Raw genomic sequence first — 24,120 nt, 5'->3', positions numbered from 1 at the left:
CAAACCCATACGCCTTAGCTATTCACCACCATCTCCACATCCACACCTACCCCAGCCAAAAGGAATTGCTAATATACTGTCTTTGTAGATTTCTTTACATACTTCATATGGGTGGAATCATATTTACTATACGAATAATTTTCCGTTGTACAACATACCACATTCTGTTTATCCGTTTAGTCATTGGTGGACATTTGTTTCTACCTTTTGGGTATCATTAATAATGTTGCTATAAGCATTCACATACAAGTTATTTTGTGAACATCTGTTTTCATTTCTCTTGAGTATACACCTAGGAGCAGAATTACAGGTCATATGCTGGCTCTATGTTTAATCGTTTGAGGAACTGTCAATCTGTTTCCCAAAGCAGCTGCACCATCTCACATTCCCACTAGCAATGTATAAGGGTTCCAGATCTGTGCTTCTGACTTTCTAATTCTAGACTTTCAGAGTGTGTGAAGTGTATCTCCTGTGGTTTTTATTTGCGTTACTCTAATTACGAGTGGTGTCCAGCATCTTTTCATATGCTCATTGGCTATTTGTATATCTTCCTTGGAGAAATGTCTGTTCAGATGTCTATAGTGAATTGAATAGAGTCCCCCCACCCCGTCCCTGAATTTATGTCAGTCTGTTAATGGTGAATGTGATCTTTTTGGAACTAGGGTCTTTGCAGATGTAATCAATTTAAGTTAAGGCCATACTGGATTAGGGAGGATTCTAAATATAATGAATGAAATCTGTATAAGAAGAGACACAAAGACACAGAAGGAGAAACACAATATGAAATGGAGGCAGAGTTTGGAATGAAGGGTCTTAAATCAAGGAATGCCAAAGACTAGTGGCAACTACTTGGGCTTCACTCAAAGCTCAGTAGGTAAAGAATCTACCTGCAATGCAGGAGACTTGGGTTTGGTTCCTGGGTCGGGGGATCCCCTGGAGAAGGAAATGGCAACCCACTCCAGTATTCTTGCCTCGAGAATCCTGTGGACAGATGAGCCTGGCAGGCTACAGTCCCTGGGGTTGCAAGAGTCAGACAAGACTTAGCGACTAAATCAAAACCACCACTACTGGCAACCACTAGAAGTTAGAAGAGAGGCATGGAACTGATTCTTCCTCAAGCCTCCACAGGGCACATTGCTCTTCTGACACCCATCATGACTTTTAGACTCCAGAATTGTAAGAGAATACATTTCTGTTGCTTTAAGTTACCTATCTTGTGGTAATTTTTATGGCGGCCCTAGAAAATTAATACAAGATCCTTTGTCCATTTAAAAATTGGGTTGTCTTTTTAAACTGTAAAAGTCCTTTATCTGATCTAGATACAAGTCCCTTATCAGATATGCAGTTTGCAAATACTTTCTCCAGTTCTGTGGTGGTCTTTTCACATTTGTGATGATTTCTTTGGAAGCACCAGAGTTTTAATTTTTTTTTAAATTAACTTAATTTTTATGAAATTCAGATGATCTATTTTTTGGCTTTTTGCTCATACTCTTGGTGTTATATCTAAGAATTCTTTGCCAAACCCAAATTAATGAAGATTTACTCCTGTTTTCTTCAAAGAGTTTGATAGTTTCAGTTTTTACATTTCGATCTTTCATCTATTTTGAGTTAATTTTTATATATGGCATTAGGAAAGGGTTCAATTTCATTATTTTGCATGTGACTATCCAGTTGTCCCAGAATCTTTGTTGAAAAGACCTTCCTTCCCCAACTGAATGATCTTGGCACTTCTGTTGAAAATCTGTGGACCACAGACATAACCATATATTTCTGGATGCTCAATTCTATTCCATTGTTTAACACACTGATTTTTGTCCCAATACTGCACTGTCTCCATTATCATCACTTTGCTATAACTTACGAAATTGTAAAGTGTTAATTCTCCTTGCTCAGATGCTCAGTCGTGTCTGACTCTTTGCGATCCCATGGTCTATAGCCCATCAGGCTCCTCTGTCCATGAGATTCTCCAGGCAAGAATACTGGAGTGGGTTGCCATTTTCTTCTCCAGGGGATCTTCCTGACACAGAGATCAAGCCCGCATATCTTTCTTACGTCTCCTGCATTGGCAGGTGGATTCTTTACCATTATTGCCATCTGGAAAGCCATTAATCTTCCTAGTTTGTTCTTTTTTGCAAGATAGTTCAGGCTCTTCTGGGTCTCTTGCAATTCTTTATAATTTTTAGAATCAAATTGCTAATTTCTACAAAAATAGCTGAGATTATGATAGAGACTGCATTGAATCTATAGACCAATTTAGGGAATATTGCCATCTTAATAATATTAACTCTGCAGATCCATGAAAATGGGATGTTTCCATTTACTTAGATATTTAATTTCTTATTTTGTTTTTTAGATAGCTTCTGGAATGTTTTACTCTTTTTGATGCTACTGTAAGTGGAACTGTCTTATTTTTATGTTTGGATTGTTCATTGCAAGTGTTTATAAATATAATTGAATTTTGTATATTGATCTTATATCTTACAACTTTGTTGAACTTGCTTATTACATCTAATTGTTTTTTAGTAGATTCCTTAGGATTTTCTATGTACAAAATCATGTCATAAATCGAGATAATTTTATTTCTTAATTCCCAGTCTGGATGCCTTTTATTTCTTTTTCTTGCCTCATTGCTTTAGGTAGAACCTCCAATACAATGTTGAACAGACATGGCTGGAGAAGCATCTTTGTTTTGTTCCTGATCTTTGGAGGAAAGCATTCAACATTAACCATTAAGTATGATGTTAGCTGTGGGATTTCAAGCTCTTTATCAGCTTGAGGAAGCTGTCTTTTATTCCTAAAAGTTTGTTGAATTTTTATTTTAAGCATGAAAGGGTTTTGGATTGTTACATAAATTTTTAAAGTGACCCTCCTCCATGGGGTTGCTAAGAGTTGGGCACGACTGAGCGACTTCACTTTCATTTTTCACTTTCATGCATTGGAGAAGGAAATGGCAACCCACTCCAGTGTTCTTGCCTGGAGAATCCCAGGGACAGAGGAGCCTGGTGGGCTGCTGTCTATTTGGGTTGCACAGAGTCGGACATGACTGAAGCGACTTAGCAGCAGCAGTAGCAGCCTCCCCTATATGGATGACTTAGTAAGAGATACCCCTCTCTGCATGGTCCAGCCCCGGCTGATCCAGGGAGTTTGAAGCGGGGATGGCGTCGGCGAGGATCAGGATACAATAGCTTCAATTAGATGTTAATTAGAGCTATAAAGAGTAATAGAATAAGGATAGCTTAGTAGGAAAATTCAGTGGAGAAAAGAGGCTGAGTAGCTTGGTTTACCCGGGAGACCAATAAAACTTCAAGACAAGAAGCTTGCACCACTTATGTAGGCCGCAGGCATCCTTCCATTCTCCCGAAGGAGAGGAGACACTGAGGCCTCCCCGGTAGGATCTTAGAAGCCCAGGTATAATTAGTAAGCATGGCGGGTTCCGTGCTCCAGATGGAGACTCAGCCAGAGTGAGAGAGAGAGTGACATGGGGAGACCAGTCTTTCAAGGAACTGATCCCAATTCTTTATTTTCCATGGTCTACTTTTATACACTGAGATGTTATGCAAAAGTCACACAGGGTCAGCAGTCCTGACTTTTATCAAAGTCAGGTGCTTCATACAAATGTATACAGAGGTCTTAGGGATGTTACATCATCTTCTGGCCAGGGGGCCTGCTGACAATTTATGACCCTCTCCTTGTGACAGCGGTCAGTCAACCAGGACACTTATTTCTCCAGGGGTGATTATTCTTAAAACAGACGCCACCCAAATAAAGTTACATTCCTATAGGGAGGGTGTAGTGGGTTTTAGTTAAGGAAAGAATTTACTTAGCCTAAGGTCTAATGTGATTAATATCAAAGGTTAATACTTATTTCTTCTATATATTCATTAATGTGTATAAGGGCAGGGGATGTGGAGACCTAGTGACAAACATTGGCTCAACAAGTGAAAAACCCTTCACCAATACAATTTCTAATCAGCCCATTATACTTATACTAATAGTTTTCTAACTTTTCTAAGGAACCTGTTTTTAGAAGGTTTAAAGCATCTCGTGCCTCTCACGGTTGGGAGGCTGTGAGCAATCACATGTGGCTGGACAAGCCTGTCAGGCAGGCCAGAGAACCTTCAGAGGAGTTTGTAGGTTAAAACACTCTTGTCACGCCCAGGAGTTTTTATTAACTGGAGCTCTAAGTTAACTCCTTCTCCGAAAGAGGTGGTGGGGGACAGCCCCCAGTAAAGTCAGAGGTGTAGGTGAGAGGACAAAGTAGTAAAGTAGGCAGGCTCTGGTTATGGGGGTAGATGCTCAAGGATTTCCAGGGGGACTCCTGAGGCTCAATCCCGCCTTTGTGTATGTTGAGCCTCCTTCCTCATGACCTTTGCCACGGGCAGAGTGCCTCACTCTGGCCCCCAACAAGTGTGAGCTAAGTGCTCCTCTCCCATGGGATACTCTATTTCAGGACCTAATCTGTACAAGGCAGCCTTGCCCCACAATCTTTTTTTTTTTTTTCAGTATCTGGTTTCCTAGTGCCTGGGGCCTCTCTGATTCAATTTCTTTTGGAGATTTCATACCAATGGCTGAGGTGTTGAAGAGGGTCAGATATAAAACCTGATGTCGATTTTAACCAATCTACGTGTTTCAGTCTACTGCCTTACTGTTACCTTCTGTGGCCCCTGGTATCTACAATTCCTGACCTTCTTTGGTATTTATTATTATTATTTATCTTTCTCTATAGGTACTTGAGTTTGACCTTCTGCTTTGCTAAGTTACTTTCCACTGATATCTTTGTGACTTGGAGTTACACATATCTCTTAGTTCAAAGGAAAAGAAGTTTGTGCTTTTATTTCTTGTTCTCCCTGCTTTAGAGAAGAAACTTTCCTTAGAAGAAGAGAAAAATATTTTTGCTCTTGAAATCAGAATTCATTGTCCTCATTCTTAGAAGTATGGAAACCTATCACCTAAAAAGATAAATTACTTCATCCCTAGGCTAGTTAATGGAAAAGGTAAAACCAGAATTCAGTTCCCGACTCCCTGTCCAACACTCAATTATGATTTTGTTCTTGGTCCATAGAAGCACATGTAGTCTGAAAGCTGGTAGGTACCTTTGAGGTTCTAGGTCAGTTTTCCCAAGTTTTCTATGAATCTCCTTAACAATATAAGCGGATATCAGCATTGGTTAAAATATCAATGTGAAATCCCATGCCTGCCTATTCTTATCTCAGAGAGTTCTGGTTATTGGAAAGATTTTTTTTTTTCCTCTGAAACACATTTCTTCACTTCCATACACTGCATCTACTTCTTCTCTCTTTAGTTACTAAGGACTGTCGTATTTAAAAAACAAGGGACTTCCCTGGTGGTTTAGTGGTTAAGACTCAGTGCCTCCATTCTAGGGGGCGTGGCTTCCACCCCTGGTCCAGGAACTAAGATACCCACAGGCTGCACAGTTGTGACCCAAAACATAACAAATAAAAATAATATAATATGGTGAACAGAAGGCTGATTTCATAGTCTGGAGAAAGGATACTAAACTCATTGTCTCTAATTCTTTGTCCAACCCAGAAGTAGACAGTTCACCAGCAAAATGGAGAAAAAGCTCAAATCCCAGATAACAAAGGTTGGGCCAATTAATAAACAGCAACTGTAGTTTACAAAAATCTAACTAGCTCTCAATCAATTAGATAAGATTGTCATGTAAGAGAAGGAATGACTAATTACAGGTGAGTCAGAAAAATTTCTGAAGAAAATATTTGAGCCAATTGGAAGGGTCTGTAAGAAATTTCCAAGGAAGTATTATAAAACAACCTTTAAGCACATAAAGGTTAAAAACTACAAGTGGTTAAGAGAATCAAAATACACAGAATACATAGTTACAGTATGTAAAAGAAAAAACCTGGTCTTCCTTCCATGCTTCTTCTTTACCTTCACACTACAACCACACTGTTTTTCCTACATCAGGCAATTCTGTGACACCAGCTCAGTCCTACCATTCAACCCAATCCTGACACACTTGGAGATAGTATCAAATCCCACAGGTTAAGGGCTCAGCCCCTCAGTACCCCTCTTCAGATGCCAATCACAAGTAGTTAGTCCCAGGTTACCCACAACTTCTGTCCAACCCACAACTTCTGTTCAACATGGCTACAACAACAACAAAAAAGTTTTCCATACCTTCCTCCCCTTGAATTTGATTATTGACTGGAACAACTCACAGAACTCAGGGAAATACTTACTTATGTTTACAAATTTACTAACAGTTATGATAAAGGATAAAGATGAACGGCCAGGTGAATAGATGCCTAAGGCAAGGTTTGGGAGTACAGGATCTTCTGTCCTGGTGGAGTTGGGGTATATATAGCATCCTGGTACATGGACATATTCATCAACCTGGAAGTTCTCCAAACACCATACTACTGGAATTTTGTGGAGGCTTCCTCATGTAAGCATGATCCATTAATTCCATTCCAAACCCTCTCCCCTTTCTATAGAATGGGGGGAGGGGCTGAAAATTCCAAGCTTCTAATCAGGGTTCATGTTTCTGGTGATGAACCACCATCTAGGAGCCACCCAGGAACCTACCCAGAGTCCCTCATTAGAAAAAAAGATGCTCCTAGCACTCATTACTTGGGAATTATAGGAGCCCTGTGTAGGAAGCATAAGGCAGAGACCAATATATTAATTTATTATTTCCAAGGGTACAAGATGGATATGAATACATGAAAAATTAAGAAAAGTAATAACTGATTTTGGATGTGGTGCTGGAGAAGACTCTTTATAGAGTCCCTTGGCCTGCAAGATCAAACTAGTCAATCCTAAAGGAAATCAACCCTGAATATTCATTGGAAGGACTGATGCTGAAGCTGAAGCTCCAATACTTTGGCCACCTGATGCAAAGAGCTGATTCATTGGAAAAGACCCTGATGCTGGAAAAGACTGAGGGCAGGAGAAGGGGGTGACAGAGGATGAGGTGGTTGGATGGCATCACCCACTCAAGGAACATGGGTTTGAACAAACTCTGGAAGATAGCGAAGGACAGCGAAGCATGGCATGCTGCAGTTCATGCGACTGCAAAGAGTCAGACACAACTTGGCAACTAAACAACAACAAATAATCTGGCTACTACTTTACATGTAATAACCTTTATAAGAACCTTATTACTATCTCATTCTATACATGGTGAAAAGGAGGAAAAGGTAGTGTTAGGTTAGCTGGCCTGAGATTATAAACTAATTAATGACAGAGATGGGCTCTGAGTCCAGGCAGTTTGTCTGCCACTCATAAAATAGTCTCATATGAATGGCCTTCTTATTCTGAATATTCTAGGACTTCTTAGGTAGAAAGCTGGAGACACTGGTAGAAAGATCCTCTTCTATTAATCTTTGGCTTGGCTATTCAAAGGAGTACCTGAGACAAAGACAGATGGTTCAAGTCTATGGTGCTGGAGTGGAGACCAGAGGACTACTGTTCCAAATACTCTGATCCTCCACATACAACCTGGGATAAACTTGCTGGTTCCTGGTGGACTAAGCTCAGATATTTCAAGTTGAGCAGAGACCTTCACAAAGGGGGTACCTCATCTGCCTATTGGAGAGGAAAGGGAACTGAAGTTTTGAAACACAGAACAGTATCGGTGGCAGTCAGAACTTGACACCGGTTCTTCTGGCTATGAACCTTTTCTGCAAATGCACAGACAAAACAAGACAAGACATTTTACAACAAAACAGCCTTTAGTTAAGTACTGCCAAGTTCTAAGGGCTTAAACTCATTTAACCCTCACAGCAACCCCAGGAGACAGACACAATTATTCTTATTTTACAAAGATGCCATTAAAGTACAAGGATATTACTATACGACTTGCTTACAATTTTTTTTTTTTTACAGCAAATAAATGGAGGAGCCAAGTGAAGTTGTAAAGAACTACAAAAAAAAATGTCAATAAGTACAAAACAGCTGATTAAAAATCAGTAATTTTCAGCTAACATATAGCAGAAAGCTTTATCAAGAGGTTGCCAACAATGGTCCTTCTAGTCAAAGCTATGGTTTTTCCAGTAGTCATGCATGGATGTGAGAGTTGGACTATAAAGAAAGCTGAGCGCCGAAGAATTAATGCTTTTGAACTGTGGTGTTGGAGAAGACTCTTGAGAGTCCCCTGGACTGCAAGGAGATCCAACCAGACCATCCTAAAGGAAATCAGTCCTGAATATTCATTGGAAGGACTGATGCTCAAGCTGAAACTCCAATACTTCGGCCACTTGATGCGAAGAACTGACGCATTGGAAAAGACCCTGATGCTGGGAAAGACTGAAGGTGGGAGGAGAAGGGGATGACAGAGGATGAGATGGTTGGACGGCATCACTGACTCAATGGACCTGAGTTTGAGTAAGCTCCAGGAGTTGGTGATGGACAGGGAGGCCTGGCATGCTGCAGTCCATGGGGTCGCAAACGAGTCGGACACGACTAAGCAACTGAACTGACTGACTGACTGATAGCAGAAAGAAACTCGGATTTGAATCAGGACTTGGATTTAAACTCCATCCCTGAGTGCTGTGTGAAGATTTGGGGCTGGTCACTCTGGGCAATTTCCTCGCCCACAAAATGCAGATAATAATAACCAACTCACACGGTTTTTGAAAAGATCCAGAGAAACGATTGTAAAAGCGCAATGTAATGTAAAAATCGCTGAAATGTAACACAAACGTGAGCAACACCTCCAGCCTGCTTTGAAACCGCTCATTTGAATGCGGACTATCAATCCAAAGGGCAAATACCGCGCGCCTCCTTCCCGGAAGCCCACGCAGGGCTTCCTGGGACTTGTAGTCTTAGCCGGAACCGGCCCACCTGTCTAAAGCCCCGGAAGTACTCGTCGCCTGAGAGGCGCGCTGGTTAGGAAGCTGGGGGTCAGAGGTCGCGGAGGCAGAAGGCGTTCCTGCCGCTGTCCTCGTCACTATGTAGCTGAGGGGCAGGAGCCCTACTCCACGTTCTGGAAGGTTCTTGGGCTCGACCACGGCGGTAGCCCCAGGACTTCTAGTCCTTGGCCTCGGGTCCTTGCCGGCCGAGGGGAGTCGCCGCCGCCATGTTCGGCTGCTTGGTGGCAGGGAGGCTGGTGAGGAAAGGGTCGGATGGTCTTAGGAAGGGGGCGACACCCCAAGGGCGAGGCCACTGGGAGTGGGGGTGGGGGTGCGCCGGGTTCGGGGAAGACCCCTTCCGTCTGCTTTCCGGCGGAGAACGTGAGTGTGGGGGCTGGGTTTGAGCCCTTCTTTGCCCCCCAGCGCTCTTGATAGTAGTCCCAGTATTCACTGCCTCTTCTTGAGTGTGCCTTAGCCTAGGCAGCGCACGCCTTTTGTTCACTGGGCTTCATCTCAGCCTTCTTCGTAGCGCTTTTTTGGCACTCCAGACTTAAGCGGTAACTCGTGAAGTGGTGCTTCTCGTTTTCATTTTGCAGTTGAGGAACTTAAGCTCAGTTGGCAGTATAAATACTCGCCTGAGCTCCCAAAGGGAATTCGAGGTAAATTTGATCTAGCCGGTAGCGTCCAGCCTGTCGAAGGTTAAGATGCTCGGTCAGTGTTTAACTGCTGGGTCCCTTTGGAAGGGTTCTAATAAAAATAGGCTTAACGTAATTTGAAGTTGATTGGTAGAAATTCGTGAAACTTAATCGGGAGCCGTGCCAGTGATGACTCCAAAATGATATGAGCAGCGAGTTTCCTTATTGCGTAAAAAAGAGATTGCAAAAAAAAAAAAAAAAAAAAGAGAGAGATTGCCTTCCTTGATGAATTGTTAGGTAAATAAGATAAGTACCTGGAATTGTTGAGGAATAATCTGGAGGGTGAATCTTGCTTGCCTTCGTAGAAACCATTCAGATTCATTTCAGACCTGATTGTTTTTTCACCAAGAGTTCTTTTTATGTTTTCTCCCTGCTTTGTTAAATGTTGCAGTTTCTTTGTTAAGTTTTTCATCAATTTGTTTTAAACAATGTAGACTGTAGACAGTGTAAGGAACTAGAGAGAGAAATTGGAGATGGCTATCCTCAGAAAATTTGTCTGTCCCTTAAATGGCTGAGAGGTGCCTTTTGGCGCTGGTAGGAGATAACACTGGTGAAAAGTTTGGATTGCACCTGCCCTTGGTAGGAAAAATGACAAGTCCACCCGCGGAACTCAGATGAATTTCATTAATGAATGACCTTTAATATGTGTGTGTTTTTTTCTGAAGAATAAAAAGGCCCTATGGAATTCGTGTTGTTAACTAATTTGCAGGGCATTTAGTTACCGCAATGCCTTTGTCTATTACCTCATCTCTGTAATGGATATCCAGGAGGGGTTCGTTGATGGCAACGTTTTTTCACAGCGTTTGACTCTTAATTCTGCAGTATTTGAACATGTTAATCGAAATAAAGGGTAAAGAGACGTAGAGTACCTCAGCACTTAACAATATTATTCTTTTACTAAAAAAGTCCATCTAATCTAAAACTAGGAAGTCAATTTTCTTTCCTTGACAACTTTTCTTATGTAAAAGAGGTCCTTTTTTTTTTTTTTACCTCGGGTTGAGGATTAGACTGTCATAATACAAATTAACAGAATGTCTGGTGCTTTTGACAGAGTTGGCATTAAGAAATGTTTATTTTGCTTGAGGATTTGTACATACCATAATTTTACATACCTTTAAGATTGTGTGCATGCCAAAAACTGATAAAATTGGATTTAATACTAATATGGGCAGTTTGGTTTTATATTCTTTCTTCCTTTGTTTTATTCTCCGTATTTAAACTGAAGGTTAGTAATTTGGGGGTTACAAATATATTTTAGTGAGTAGGCAAAATGACAAATAGGGAATCTGCAAAGAATGAGGATTGACAGTAACAATTTATGGATTGCTTACTCATTTTAATTACCTGGAGTTTCTTTACCTTCAAACTAGAAGATAAGGCTTTCATGGTGTGGTGTTTCATTTTTATAACATTTTGAAGCTGTAGTGATTTATTATTTAAATATAGTCTTTCCTGGGCTCTTCTCAAATAATTTAGTCATGTTTTTAAAAGATGGCATTCATTAAATCATTTTAAGCCTAGATATATATTTTTAGGTTTTCTATTAAAGTTAGCACTCTCTGGTGTATTTGGTAATTCCATAATTAGAGTATCAGATTCACCCAGTGTTAGGCTTGGCATGATGACAGACGTCAACTATATCTTTTAACAGAGCTTACAGCAACACTAAAAGGGCTATAGTAACTTATCAAACTATTGAACTAAGGTGAGTTTCTTATTTTCTAGGTGCAAACAGCTGCACAGCAAGTGGCAGAGGATAAATTTGTTTTTGACTTGCCTGATTATGAAAATATCAACCATGTGGTGGTTTTTATGCTGGGAACAGTCCCATTTCCTGAAGGAATGGGAGGCTCTGTCTACTTTTCCTATCCAGATTCAAATGGAATGCCAGTATGGCAACTCCTAGGATTTGTCACGAATGGGAAACCAAGTGCCATCTTCAAAATTTCAGGTCTTAAATCTGGTAAGAATAATATATTAAAATAGTTTCATAGTTAAACTTTTTTCTTAAATAGCATAGCATAGAATATGGCTTTTTTCACTTTGCATTATATTTTTCTGATTGCTAAAGTAATATGTAACATTGGTTAAAAAAAAAATCAGATGATACACATTTGAAAAATGGTAAGTGAAGGGACCACATACTCCCATCCTGTGCCCCTGGAGAGAACTAGTCACTGTGATTCTCTTTATATGGTGTATACCTTTATAAAGAGATATTTTTGAGTGAGAGGGTGTTTAATGAATAATGAGAGGAATCTTCTCAAGATGAGGAAACAGTGGAAACAGTGTCAGACTTTATTTTTCTGGGCTCCAAAATCACTGCAGATGGTGACTGCAGCCATGAAATTAAGAGACGCTTACTCCTTGGAAGGAAAGTTATGACCAACCTAGATAGCATATTCAAAAGCAGAGACATTACTTTGCCAACAAAGGTTCGTCTAGTCAAGGCTATGGTTTTTCCCGTGGTCATGCATGGATGTGAGAGTTAGACTATGAAGGCTGAGCGCCAAAGAATTGATGCTTTTGAACTGTGGTGTTGGAGAAGACTCTTGAGAGTCCCTTGGACTGCAAGGAGATCCAACCAGTCCATTCTGAAGGAGATCAGCCCTGGGATTTCTTTGGAAGGAATGATGCTGAAGCTGAAACTCCAGTCCTTTGGCCACCTCATGCGAAGAGTTGACTCATTGGAACAAAGACTCTGATGCTGGGAGGGATTGGGGGCAGGAGGAGAAGGGGACGACAGAGGATGAGATGGCTGGATGGCATCACTGACTCGATGGACGTGAGTCTGAGTGAACTCCGGGAGTTGGTGATGGACAGGGAGGCCTGGCGTGCTGCGATTCATGGGGTCACAAAGAGTCGGACACGACTGAGCGACTGATCTGATCTGATCTGATACATCAGTGTTTAAACAGGTAAACCGAGTAGACTTGTGTAGGAAATACGAGAGTCCTTTTTTTCTATGAAGATTTTTGAATTCTTAGGTTTGATTACCCCTTCAGTGTTGTGTTGGTTTTATTGACATTACAGATGCTAGATCTTAGAGGGACAAATCTTGTTTACATGCTTGAGGTATTTTGTGTAGAAACTGAAAATAGAACTAGGTACATTTACGCCCAATGGATGTCTGGTTCCTTTGAAAGTCTAGATGAAAAGAAACATGGAAAGTCTTAGATTATAAATATATCTTCTCCTAGAAATAGTCTATAGAGTCTAAGGAAAAGTCGTATTTTAGACAACATATTTGGACCATTATTTAGAAGGTTGAAAAGTAGTTGTGTATGTTTGTATAAAGTGCTTAGAGAATCGGTAAAGGGAGCAACCAAGTAGGCAACCCTTAGTAGGTTGGGGAAAATTTCTGGGCGGAGGTGATATTAAACCCTTTGACAAGATGAGTAGGTGTTTGTCAGGCCTATGAGAGGCCTATTGGGCATTCTTTTCTACGTGGAGGTAATATGGATATAATGATAAAAGTTTGAAATCGTGGTGTGCTCAGAATGGCACAAGGCATGGGGCATAGGATGCAGGCATGGGTCATGAAAGGCTGAAAAGCTTTTGAATCACACTGACTCATTTGAATTTAATAGGTTAGAAAGGCTGAAAAGCTTTTGAATCACACTGACTCATTTGAATTTAATAGGTTAGCAAGTTTTAACATGCTTTGATCACAGACCTATTGGATAGTGTCAAAAAAGTGTGTAATATAAGCATAGCGAAACACTAAAAAATTTGCGTGTACTCTGAAGCCCATGTTTCTCTCCCTCATAAAGACTTGTCCCTGTAGTTGTAGAGGAGCCAGTGAACAATTGAGTAGGGAAATGATAGGGTCAAATTCTGTTTTTACCTTGAGGACTGTGAATAATGAACTGGAGCATTTCTGGTCAGATGATGAACTGTTAGCTGCTGTTATTTATTTAGTTGGATTTCTGTGGGGAGAAATGGGAAAGGGTAATATTTACAGCTAAACATGGTTTAGATTGATGGTAAAGACTAACCTCTAGATTTAAGAAACAACAAATTCCTGCAGTCCTTCTGAGTAGGGGTTCCTTGAGATAATTATTCCTAATCCCTAAGGAAGTGGTTCTTAAAGCATGATTCCCCTACCAGCAGCATCAGCCTGGAAACTTGTTGGAAATGGGGATACGTGGTAGGACCCCAGACACACCGAATCAGAAGACTTGGCTGGAGTCCAAGTTTTTCAGTAGGTTTCCTAGGTGTTTCTGTTGCCTTCTAAAGTTTGACAGTCATTGTTCTAGGACATCCATTGTATGTAGTAAATTAATGCTTCTTATAGTATGGTATTGGTTCTGAAAACTCTTTGGGAAAATTAAGAAAATGGTCATTCTAAAATCACTTACTGTGAATGTGCCTAAAAATAGACACTCTATATAAGTAAGAAAAAATATGGACAACCTAGTACTAGGTTGTCCATATTTTTTCTTACTTATATAGAGAAACTAATAAAGGAACCAGAGAGAGAAGACAAGTCACTTGTAACTGAACAGCAGTTAGTTTAGCAGATTTATCAACAGCATGAATGAAGATAAAAGTTCTCTAGATTAGTATTTCAAAGTGCCGAGGAAAAATGACATAACCCTCATTGGTTATTGTCATTGTACAGTGAAGGAGAAATGAACTTTTTCAGGTGGAGATGGAGAGTTTGCTACTGACAGACCATTGCTGAAAGAACTGCTGAAGGTAGTTGAACTTTGATGGAAGGGAACTGAATCCAGAATGTAGAAGAGGATGAAAGACTCAAAGTTAGCAGAGAAATTGGTAAGCATAGACAAATTGGGACAGTTTGATTATATGAAACAATACAGTAAATAAATACATAAGAATTGAAGGAGGTAGTAGTCTGAGTAAGCTTTCTGAGGTGCTGTTGTTTAGAAAGAGTAATAAAATTGATTCTACTTTAATAAAATTGATTCTACTTTTAAGTAGTTCTGTTAAAATTGTAAGGAAAACTTAAAAAAAGGAAAGAAAAAATGCATGGTATTGAAAACATAGCTGTGGAAATAGTTTCATATATATCAGTTATCAAAATAAATGTAAACAGAATAAACTTACCAGAGAAAGCATGGAGACTCTGGGATGGGATTTCTTTTAAAGACAGCAAACAAGTAATTATAGTGATGTTTATCAATAATGCATCTAAAATATTCTAATGCAAGGACCCCCACTCCCCTGAAGCTGTCACAGATGTGTTTAAGAAAAATGAGACTAATACAAAAACATTATCAAGGAATAAGAGGTTCATTCCTTAAAAATGAGATCATCACTAGGAAGGCTTAAATATTTCTAGGAAAAAGTAAATGTCATGAATTTGTGTATAATATAAAAGACAACCTCAAATATAGAGAACTTTATAATCAGTATTTTTAACACACTTCTCAATAATTAATACATCAAGTAAATAGTAAGGAATGAAAATTTGAATAAAGAATTAACAATCTTGGGATGCTATAGAACCCTGAAACTAATAATTAGATCATACGTATTTTTTAAGTACACAGAACATTTATGAAATTTGACCTTATAGCAAGTCATGAAGCAAGTTGTAGCTAATGGGAGATTATCACTGTGCAGCCCACAGTGCAGTCTAATTACAAATCAAAAGATAAAGCAGTCATATTTAGAAATTTAAAAATATTTTAAAGTAATTAGGTGGGTTGCAGAAGAAATAACTGTGGAAATTAAGCTTCTACAGTCAGTCGCTCTGTCATGTCCGACTCTTTGCGACCCCATGGACTGTAGCACGCCAGGCCTCTACAGAATAAAGCATCACATCCTTTGTGGCTCAGCTGGTGAAGAATCCGCCTGCAATGCGGGAGACCTGGGTTCAATCTCTGGGTTGGGAAGATCCCCTGGAGAAGGGAACGGCTACCCACTCCAGTATTCTGGCCTGGAGAATTCCACAGACTGTATAGTCCATGGGGTCGCAAAGAGTCGACTGGACGAGTCCTTCTTTTTCAAGGTAATACTGAAGAGATTAACTCATAGGCTTAAGTGATAATATTTGAAAAGAAACAGAAATGAGTGGGCTAAGTGTTTAAGCAAACTAAGAAAGTAGATGCAAAAATGGTAGTGCTAAAGAATAGAAATAATAACAGAAAGCAAAGGAACAGTGGAGGGACTTAATGAAATAAAAATCGGATCCTTTGAAAAGACAAATAATGAGCTACTGAAAGGTATATTTAGGAAAAAGAACACACAGTGTTTTTGAAAATGTGAAAATGGAGATATAACTATAACTGTAATACAGTTTAGTAAAATTTACAAGAAATTTTATGCCAGTACATTTGAGAACAGTAAAGGAACATATAAATAGGCTATATTCTAGAAAAATACACTAAACTGACTCAAATTTAAATCATGATGAGATAAAATATCAAAAAAAATTAAAATGAGCAATTAAAAATATACCTTTTCCTTCTACATACCACTATCAGACTGAAAGGGTTAAAAAGTTCAGTTACACCTTTATGAAACAGATTGTTTATATCTTATGTGTTAGAGAACAGGAGAAGAGGCAGTTACCCAATTTAGATTTTGAAGCTAATATAACAGCTTTATTAAAAAGGACAAGGAAAATATGAAAGAGGAAATTTGGCCTAAGCCAGTTTATTTATTTGGATATTTATATCTATGTACATATGAAAGTTACAAAGTGAATTCAATAAGGTATCTTTATTTTTAAAACTTGTCATTATGGCACATTTAAGATGTATAAAAGCACTTCAGTATTCTTGCCAGGAGAATCCCATGGACAGAGAAGCCTGGTGGGCTACAGTCTGGGGGGGTGCAAAGTGTTGGATATGACTGAGCGCACACACAGTTCAGCTAACCTGCATGTATTTAAAGTACCTTTTGATCAATTTTGATATATGTTTACACCTGTAACACCATGACCACAATCAAGATAATGAATATATCCATCACCCCTAAAAGTTTACTAGTGCTCCTTTGTAATCCCCTCTCCAATCTCCTCTTCTACCCCAGGAAACTACTGATCTGCTTTCTGTCACTGTAATGTTTCATTTTCTCGAGTTTTCTTTGAGTCAGGACAATGACTTTTTCAGTCATCCACGTTGTGGAGTAACTCGCCACAATAGTAATTCATTGCTATTTATTGCTGGGTAGTTGTCTGGTATACCACCATTGTGTATCCATTCACTTGTTGATGGACATTTGGATTGTTTCAGTTTTGGGCTCATAAAAGTAAAACTGCTGTGAACATTTGTGTGTAAGTCTGTATGGACATATGGTTTCATTTCTGTTAGCCAGGTGGCTCAGTGGTAAAGAATCTGCCTGCCAGTGCAGGAGATGCAAGAGGTGCAGGTTCGATCCCTGGGTCAGTAAGATCCCTTGGAATAGGAAGTGGCAACCCATTCTGATATTCTTGACTGGAGAATTCCATGGAGAGAGGAGCCTGGTGGGCTACAGTCCATGGGGTGGCGACGAGTTGGACACAACTGAGTGTGTACATACGATACAATACAGATAAATACCTAGGAGTGGAATGACTGGATCATAGGGTACTTCTGTGCTAACTTTTTAAGAAACTGCCAGACTATTTTGCAACATGATTACTGTTTTACATTTCAGTCTGTAGTGTTTGAAAGTTCTAGTTCCTCCCTGGCCTTGCCCACACATGATCAGTGTTAGGCCTTCTATTTTTTCGGGCTCCAAAATCACTGCAGATGGTGATTGCAGCCATGAAATTAAAAGACGCTTACTCCTTGGAAGGAAAGTTATGACCAACCTAGACAGCATATTGAAAAGCAGAGACATTACTTTGCCAACAAAGGTTCGTCTAGTCAAGGCTATGGTTTTTCCTGTGGTCATGTATGGATGTGAGAGTTGGACTGTGAAGAAGGCTGAGTGACGAAGAATTGATGCTTTTGAACTGTGGTGTTGGAGAAGACTCTTGAGAGTCCCTTGGACTGCAAGGAGGTCCAACCAGTCCATTCTGAAGGAGATCAGTCCTGGGTGTTCATTGGAAGGACTGATGCTGAAGCTGAAACTCCAATGCTTTGGCTACCTCATGCGAAGAGTTGACTCATTGGAAAAGACTCTGATGCTGGGAGGGATTGGGGGCCGGAGGAGAAGGGGATGACAGAGGATGAGATGGCTGGATGGCATCACCGACTCGATGGACATGAGTTTGGGTGAACTCCGGGAGTTGGTGATGGACAGGGAGGCCTGGCGTGCTGTGATTCATGGGGTCGCAAAGAATCAGACACGACTGAGCGACTGAACTGAACTGAGCTGAATAGTTGTATAATGGTATCCCATTAGGTTTCAAGTTTGCATTTCCTTGATGACTAGTGATATGAGCATTTTTTCAAGTGCTTATTTGTTCTCTCTGTATCTTCCTTGAAGTGTTTGTTCAAATCTGTTTTTGTTTTTTTATAGATGGGGTTGTTTTCATATTATTGAGTTTTGAGAGTTCATTCTTGACACAAGTTATTTATGAGATGTGATTTGAAATTTTTTTTCTGGTTTTTGGTTTGTCTCTTTACAGCATAAGTTGTTGGGTTTTTTTGTTTTTGTTTTGTTTACAGATATCTTATTTAATGATTTGTTCCTTTGCATCTTTTTAAAAAAATTACTTGATTGATTTACATAGAGCATGTTTTTAATTTTGGTAAAGTTAGTTTTTCAATTTTTTCTTTTCTGGATTGTGGTTTTGGTTTTGCCTCTTAAGAAATCTTTGCCTAATGTGAGGTTATAAAAAGTTTGTCCTAGGTGTTTTTAGTTTTAGATTTTACATTTATATCTGGGATCCAACTTGTATAAATTTCTGTATTTAGTGCAAAGTACAGATTGAAGTTCAATTTTTTTTTTTTTGGCAAGTGCATATCTAACCATTCCAATACCTTTTGTTAAAAAAAGGAAGGAATGACATTTTTCTGCATTCTTCTCACTTGGGAGCTCTCAAACTGCTCCATTTTAAGGTAAAGCATAAACTAGTGAATATTTATATTTGTTTGTACAAATATGTATTGATTTAAAAAGGAAAGAGAAATGGAAATAGATACTATTATATAGTTTGTTTAAACAAATCACTAGTTGGAAAACATGCTAGAAGATTACATGGATACTGGTAAATGTTAATAGTAATAAGCAGCCAAAGTGGAGAAGCAGCTAACTTGGGGCAAGAGAGAGAGAACAGTTTTGGTTTGGGTGTGAAGAGCCTTTGGAACTTGATGCGTGTGTGTGTGTGTTTGTGCATGTGTGTGCGTGCGTGGTCAGTTGTGTACAGCTGTACATGACCCCAGGGACTGTAGCCTCCCAGGCTCCTTTGTCCATGGGATTTCCCAGGCAAAAATATAGGAGTGGTTGCCATTTCCTACATGGTAGCAATGCCTTAAACAAAGTGGTGGATTTTGTTTGTATAGCAATAGGCTAGGAGAAGGCAATGGCACCCCACTCCAGTACTCTTGCCTGAAAAATCCCAAGGACGGAGGAGCCTGACAGGCTGTAGTTCATGGGGTCGCTAAGAGTTGGACACGACTAAGCGACTTCACTTTCACTTTTCACCTTCATGCATTGGAGAAGGAAATAGCAACCTACTCCAGTGTTCTTGCCTAGAGAATCCCAGGGACGGGGAGCCTGGTGGGCTGCTGTCTATGGGATCACAGAGTCTGACACGACTGAAGTGACTTAGCAGTAGCAGTAGCAGTAGCAGTAGGCTAGTAGTCAACCAACTGTTAACCTTTGCATAGCTGGAAAATGCAGACTTACTTTATACCCAGATTCATGCATTGATTAAGGTTAATATTGGCCATCATCTAGTACACCAGGAACCTTGGTTGTTTTTGAAGACATACTAAATATTAATGAATGGTCAGTTGTCATCACCTTACCCTCACTTCTCTGCTCTGTGCCAGCATTTTGAGTTGGAAAGGGATTCAGTGCCTCTTTTTTGTTTATGATCATCACTATATTCCCTGAAGGAGATGCCATGTGAATAGTGAAAATTGCTTTCTTCTGTCATGCTTTTATTGCCTTTGGCTATCTTTTCCCCTTTTCTCTTGTGACACACAAAAGGTTGAGGGGCAGTGGACATATATTCAGAGATCATAAAAACCCAGACATTTCCTTATTGTGTTATCTCATCCAGTGTAGAGAAAATTCAGCAATTAAAAATTAGTTAATATAATTGCTTTAACCAATTATAGTAATTAGTCAATAGTAATTAGTCAGTGACATTATGATTTCTGTTGTGAAATTAAACAGTCCAAAACACAATCCCAAAATAATACCTAATCCATTTCAGGAAAATGGATTTATTTCCATTTTGATAATACAAATAGTTCTTTTACTCTCCTGTCTTTTAAAAAATACATTATTTCTCATCATTTCCAAAACTATAACATGGCTTTTGATAGTTTTAGTTATGAAAACAATGAAATTTCAAGGCAATATTTGTACTGAGTAAAGCAGAATGTTTTATTAAAGAGAAATAAAGCAGCTTAAAATATATAGAGACTTAGTGATTATCATAGTTTCATTGAGTTAGACAAGGCTGTGGTCACTGTGATCAGTTTGGTTAGTTTTCTATGATTGTGGTTTTCATTCTGTCTACCCTCTGATGGAGAAGATTAAGAGGCTTATGGAAGCTTCCTGATGGGAGAGACTGACTGAGGGGGAAACTGGATCTTGTTCTGATTGGTGGGGCCATGCTCAGTAAATCTTTAATCCAATTTTCTGTTGATGGGTGGGGCTGTGTTCCCTTCCTGTTGTTTGACTTGAGACCAAACTATGGTGGAGGTAATGAAGATAATGGCAACCTCCTTCAAAAGGTCCCATGCACACACTGCCGCACTCAGCGCCCCCGACCCTGCAGCAGGCCACCGTCGACCCACGCCTCTGCCGGAGACTCCTGGATACACGGGCAAGTCTGAGTCAGTCGTTTGTGAAAAGATCAGTTTTCATTCCAATCGCAAAGAAAGGAAATGCCAAAGAATGTTCAAACTACTGCACAATTGCACTCATCTCACACACTAGCAAAGTAATGCTCAAAATTCTCCAAGCCAGGCTTCAACAGTACATGAACTGTGAACTTCCAGATGTTCAAGCTGGATTTAGAAAAGGCAGAGGAACCAGAGATCAAATTGCCAACATCTGTTGGATCATCGAAAAAGCAAAGTGAGTTCCAGAGAAACAACTACTTTTGCTTTACTGACTACGCCAGAGCCTTTGACTGTGTGGATCACAACAAGCTGGAAAATTCTTAAAGAGATGGAAATACCAGACCACCTGACCTGCTTCCTGAGAAATCTGTATGCAGGTCAAGAAGGAACAGTTAGAACTGGACATGGAACAACAGACTGGTTCCAACAGTACCGGAAAGGAGTACATCAAAAGGCTGTATATTGTCACCCTGCTTATTTAACTTATTTGCAGAGTACATCATGTGAAATGCTGGGCTGAATGAAGCACAAGCTGGATTCAAGATTGCTGGGAGAAATATCAATAACCTCAGATATGCAGATGACACCACCCTTATGGCAGAAAGTGAAGAAGAACTAAAGAGCCTCTTGATGGAAGTGAAAGAGGAGAGTGAAAAAGTTAGCTTAAAACTCGGCATACAGAAAACTAAGATCATGGCACCAGTCCCATCACTTGGCAAATAGATGGGGAAACAATGAAAACAGTGAGAGAAGACTATTTTCTTGAGCTCCAGAATCACTGCAGATGGTGACTACAGCCATGAAATGAAAACACACTTGGTCCTTGGAAGAAAAGCTATGACCAACCTAGACAGTATATTAAAAAGCAGAGACATTACTTTGCCGACAAAGGTCCATCTAGTCAAGGCTATGGTTTTTCCAGTAGTTGTGTGGACGTGAGAGTTGGACGGTAAAGAAAGCTGAGCGCCAAAGAATTGATGCTTTTGAACTCTGGTATTGGAGAAGACTCTTGAGAATCCCTTGGACTGCAAAGAGATCCAACCAATCCATCCTAAAGGAAATCAGTCCTGAATATTCATTGAAAGGACTGATGTTGAAGGTGAAACTCCAATACTTTGGGCACCTGATGTGAAGAACTGACTCATTTGAAAAGACCTGGATGCTGGGAAAGATTGAAGGTGGGAGGAGAAGGGTCCATCAGAGGATGAGATGGTTGGATGGCATCACTGACTAGATGGACATGAGTTTGGGTGAACTCCGGGAGTTGGTGATGGACAGGTAGGCCTGGCGTGCTGCAGTTCATGGGGTCGCAAAGAGTCAGATATGACTGAGTGACTGAACTGAACTGAGTGATTATCAGCATTAGACAAATGATAAAATGCTGTGGTGGTTCTTTGCTAGTATGTTTGAAAAAGTACTTTTTGGGTGTTTAAAATATTAGAATTCTTAATTTAAGAATTAAGAATTAGAAAAGATTAGACTTTTATATTTGGGAATTGTGTATTGCTGCAATTTAAAAATAGGTAGACTTGTAATGGATTTATATTTTTGAAGCTTTGAGATGCCTTTTATAAACTTTATTGAGCAAATCTAGCTAATTAGCACAGCAGGGTGGAAGAGAGACTTGTTGAAGTAACTTTAGGCAATTGTTATTGAACTGAGAATTTATTAGAGAATCTAGCAGAATTTTTTGGAGTAAGGAGAATAGTTCAAATGAAGCAGATTTCATGTTAAACTTTGGTAGTGTTTGTGGTTCTCTTCTGGATGATGAACAGATTCCTTAATTTTGCATTGAAAGATTTTGGTTGGAGAAGGTGAGGAGCAGAGGGCTCTGTTGAGAGAATTTCAGTGGGTAGGGGATCTTAAAACCAGTTACTGTGAGTTTTATTTTGATAGAAGATTCTTTGTGACTCTTGGGTTCTGAAAAGGAGTTTACACAATGAATACATTTTTTAGGCTGATGCTGGAACAATCTGAGATAATGATTGAGAATTAGTATGGGACTAAACTCTTAAAATGTAGAAGGGAAGGTTTGACATTAGACGAGAAGAAACTGCCCTTCTTTCTTCCTTCTTTCATGGGATCTAGAAATCCTTAAAATAGTAAATAAAAGGCACAAGCTTAGGGAATACAGTTTGGTGGTTAGAGAATTGGGAAAGTTTAAATCAGTCTTGCAATTTTTATCTTTAGATACACTGTGCTTGGTGTTTAGTGTGGAAGAGACATTGAATTAAAAACTTAGTAAAAATTATGAAATACTGGGAGTATTACATAAAGAAATTGTTTGGTTTATAGGAATTATATGCAAACTCAGATCAGCACATAAAAGGGAGTATTGACAAAAATAAAATTTGTGTGGAACTTAGGTTTTAAAAAGTAGGTAGCTATAGGCACTATAGGTCTTTTGCTGTATTATAATTTTTAATTATTAAAAAACTTGGGAAGTATACTAGAAATTGCTTTAGACATTTCCATTAAACAAATTACAGAAGAAAAATACTTGCTTTTGTAAAAACTTTGTGGTATATCTACTTCATCCTTAGCACATACACTTCAAATTGATGACTGCTTTCATTTAGGGTCTCCATATCTGTGTGTGAATATTAAAACCACTCCAAGACAGTATTCATAGGAAGCAGATTAGTGACCTGAGATAATCGAAAATGGCTCAGTGGAAGATTAGCCTGGAGCATGAGCTTGAAGCATGACTGGATTTGCTTGGGATGGAAGTGGGAGGATGGGAAGTTGATTGCATGTGGAAGTCAGCAAAGTTATGAAAGCAGTAGTGTACACCACACCTTCAAGTGACAGTGAGGAGGAGACTTTTAAAGGCAGCATGATAGACTTCTACTTGGGAAGTCTCAGATGGGGATGTGAGTAAGGTTTAAAAGTAAAGTGAGGCTGTTGTGTGATGGTTATACCATGTGGGGTTTCATTTTTTTTTCTCTGGTAGGAAAGTGTTTGAGCAGGAGAATGATATTTTAAAAAATGATGTTTTAGGAAAATCATTGTCTGGGATGGCTTGGAAAATTTTGTTGAGATTAGAGCCAGAGCAGCCAATTAGGAAGATTTTATGATGTTGAAAGAATGAAGGAAAGGGTAACATTGAATATCTGCTCATGCAGTGCATTGTCCTAGGCTTTCATGTGTATTATCTCATTATTCTTTAACAACAACATTTAGAGGTGGATATTATTAGCCTCTGGCTTTTCAAGAGACTGGATGTCAGAGAAATTAAATATTTCACTTAGAAATACTGTAAACTATTAGGCAACAATTGTATGTTATGCAGTACCAAAATAATATTTAACTAATCCACTTTGATTAGTTATGCAGTCCATGGGGTCACAAAGAGTCAGACACGACTGAGCGACTGAACTGAACTGAGTCCTCATTGATGGAAATTTGGATTATTTCCATTTTTAAAAAATTGTTTATAGCAATGCTACAATCAATATTCTTACATATATTTTTGTACATATTTTTTAGCACTGTATTTCTGTAGAAGAAACGCCTACAAGTGGAACTGAATTCCTGGATTAAAATGGCCTTTTAAATAAATATGTAGGAGGCCTGGAAAAAGTGTACTGAGTGTGGATAATGGATCATCATTGTCTTGGCGGTTGTTAGAGAATCATAAGAAAGGTAGTTGGTACTACAGAAAAC

At 39.3% G+C, this 24,120-nt stretch overlaps 1 protein-coding gene across 1 annotated transcript in view; it reads left to right on the top strand.

Moving 5' to 3' along the window:
* The first annotated feature begins 8,857 nt into the window (after nt 1–8,857).
* The window catches only part of HIKESHI (heat shock protein nuclear import factor hikeshi), a 36,761-nt gene continuing 21,498 nt past the window's right edge, over nt 8,858–24,120 (top strand). Inside the window, exons 1-2 of the mRNA XM_006067327.3 lie at nt 8,858–9,091; nt 11,255–11,492. Of these exons, the coding sequence (XP_006067389.1) occupies nt 9,062–9,091; nt 11,255–11,492 (268 nt within the window). The 5' untranslated portion in view covers nt 8,858–9,061. The remainder of the gene's footprint in view (nt 9,092–11,254; nt 11,493–24,120) is intronic.

This window comes from Bubalus bubalis, chromosome 5 (assembly GCF_019923935.1).
Source record: "Bubalus bubalis isolate 160015118507 breed Murrah chromosome 5, NDDB_SH_1, whole genome shotgun sequence".
Taxonomy (NCBI): Eukaryota; Metazoa; Chordata; class Mammalia; order Artiodactyla; family Bovidae; genus Bubalus; species Bubalus bubalis.
The sequence above is the reverse complement of the archived record's forward strand: the minus strand, read 5'-3'. Positions and strand labels throughout refer to the sequence as shown.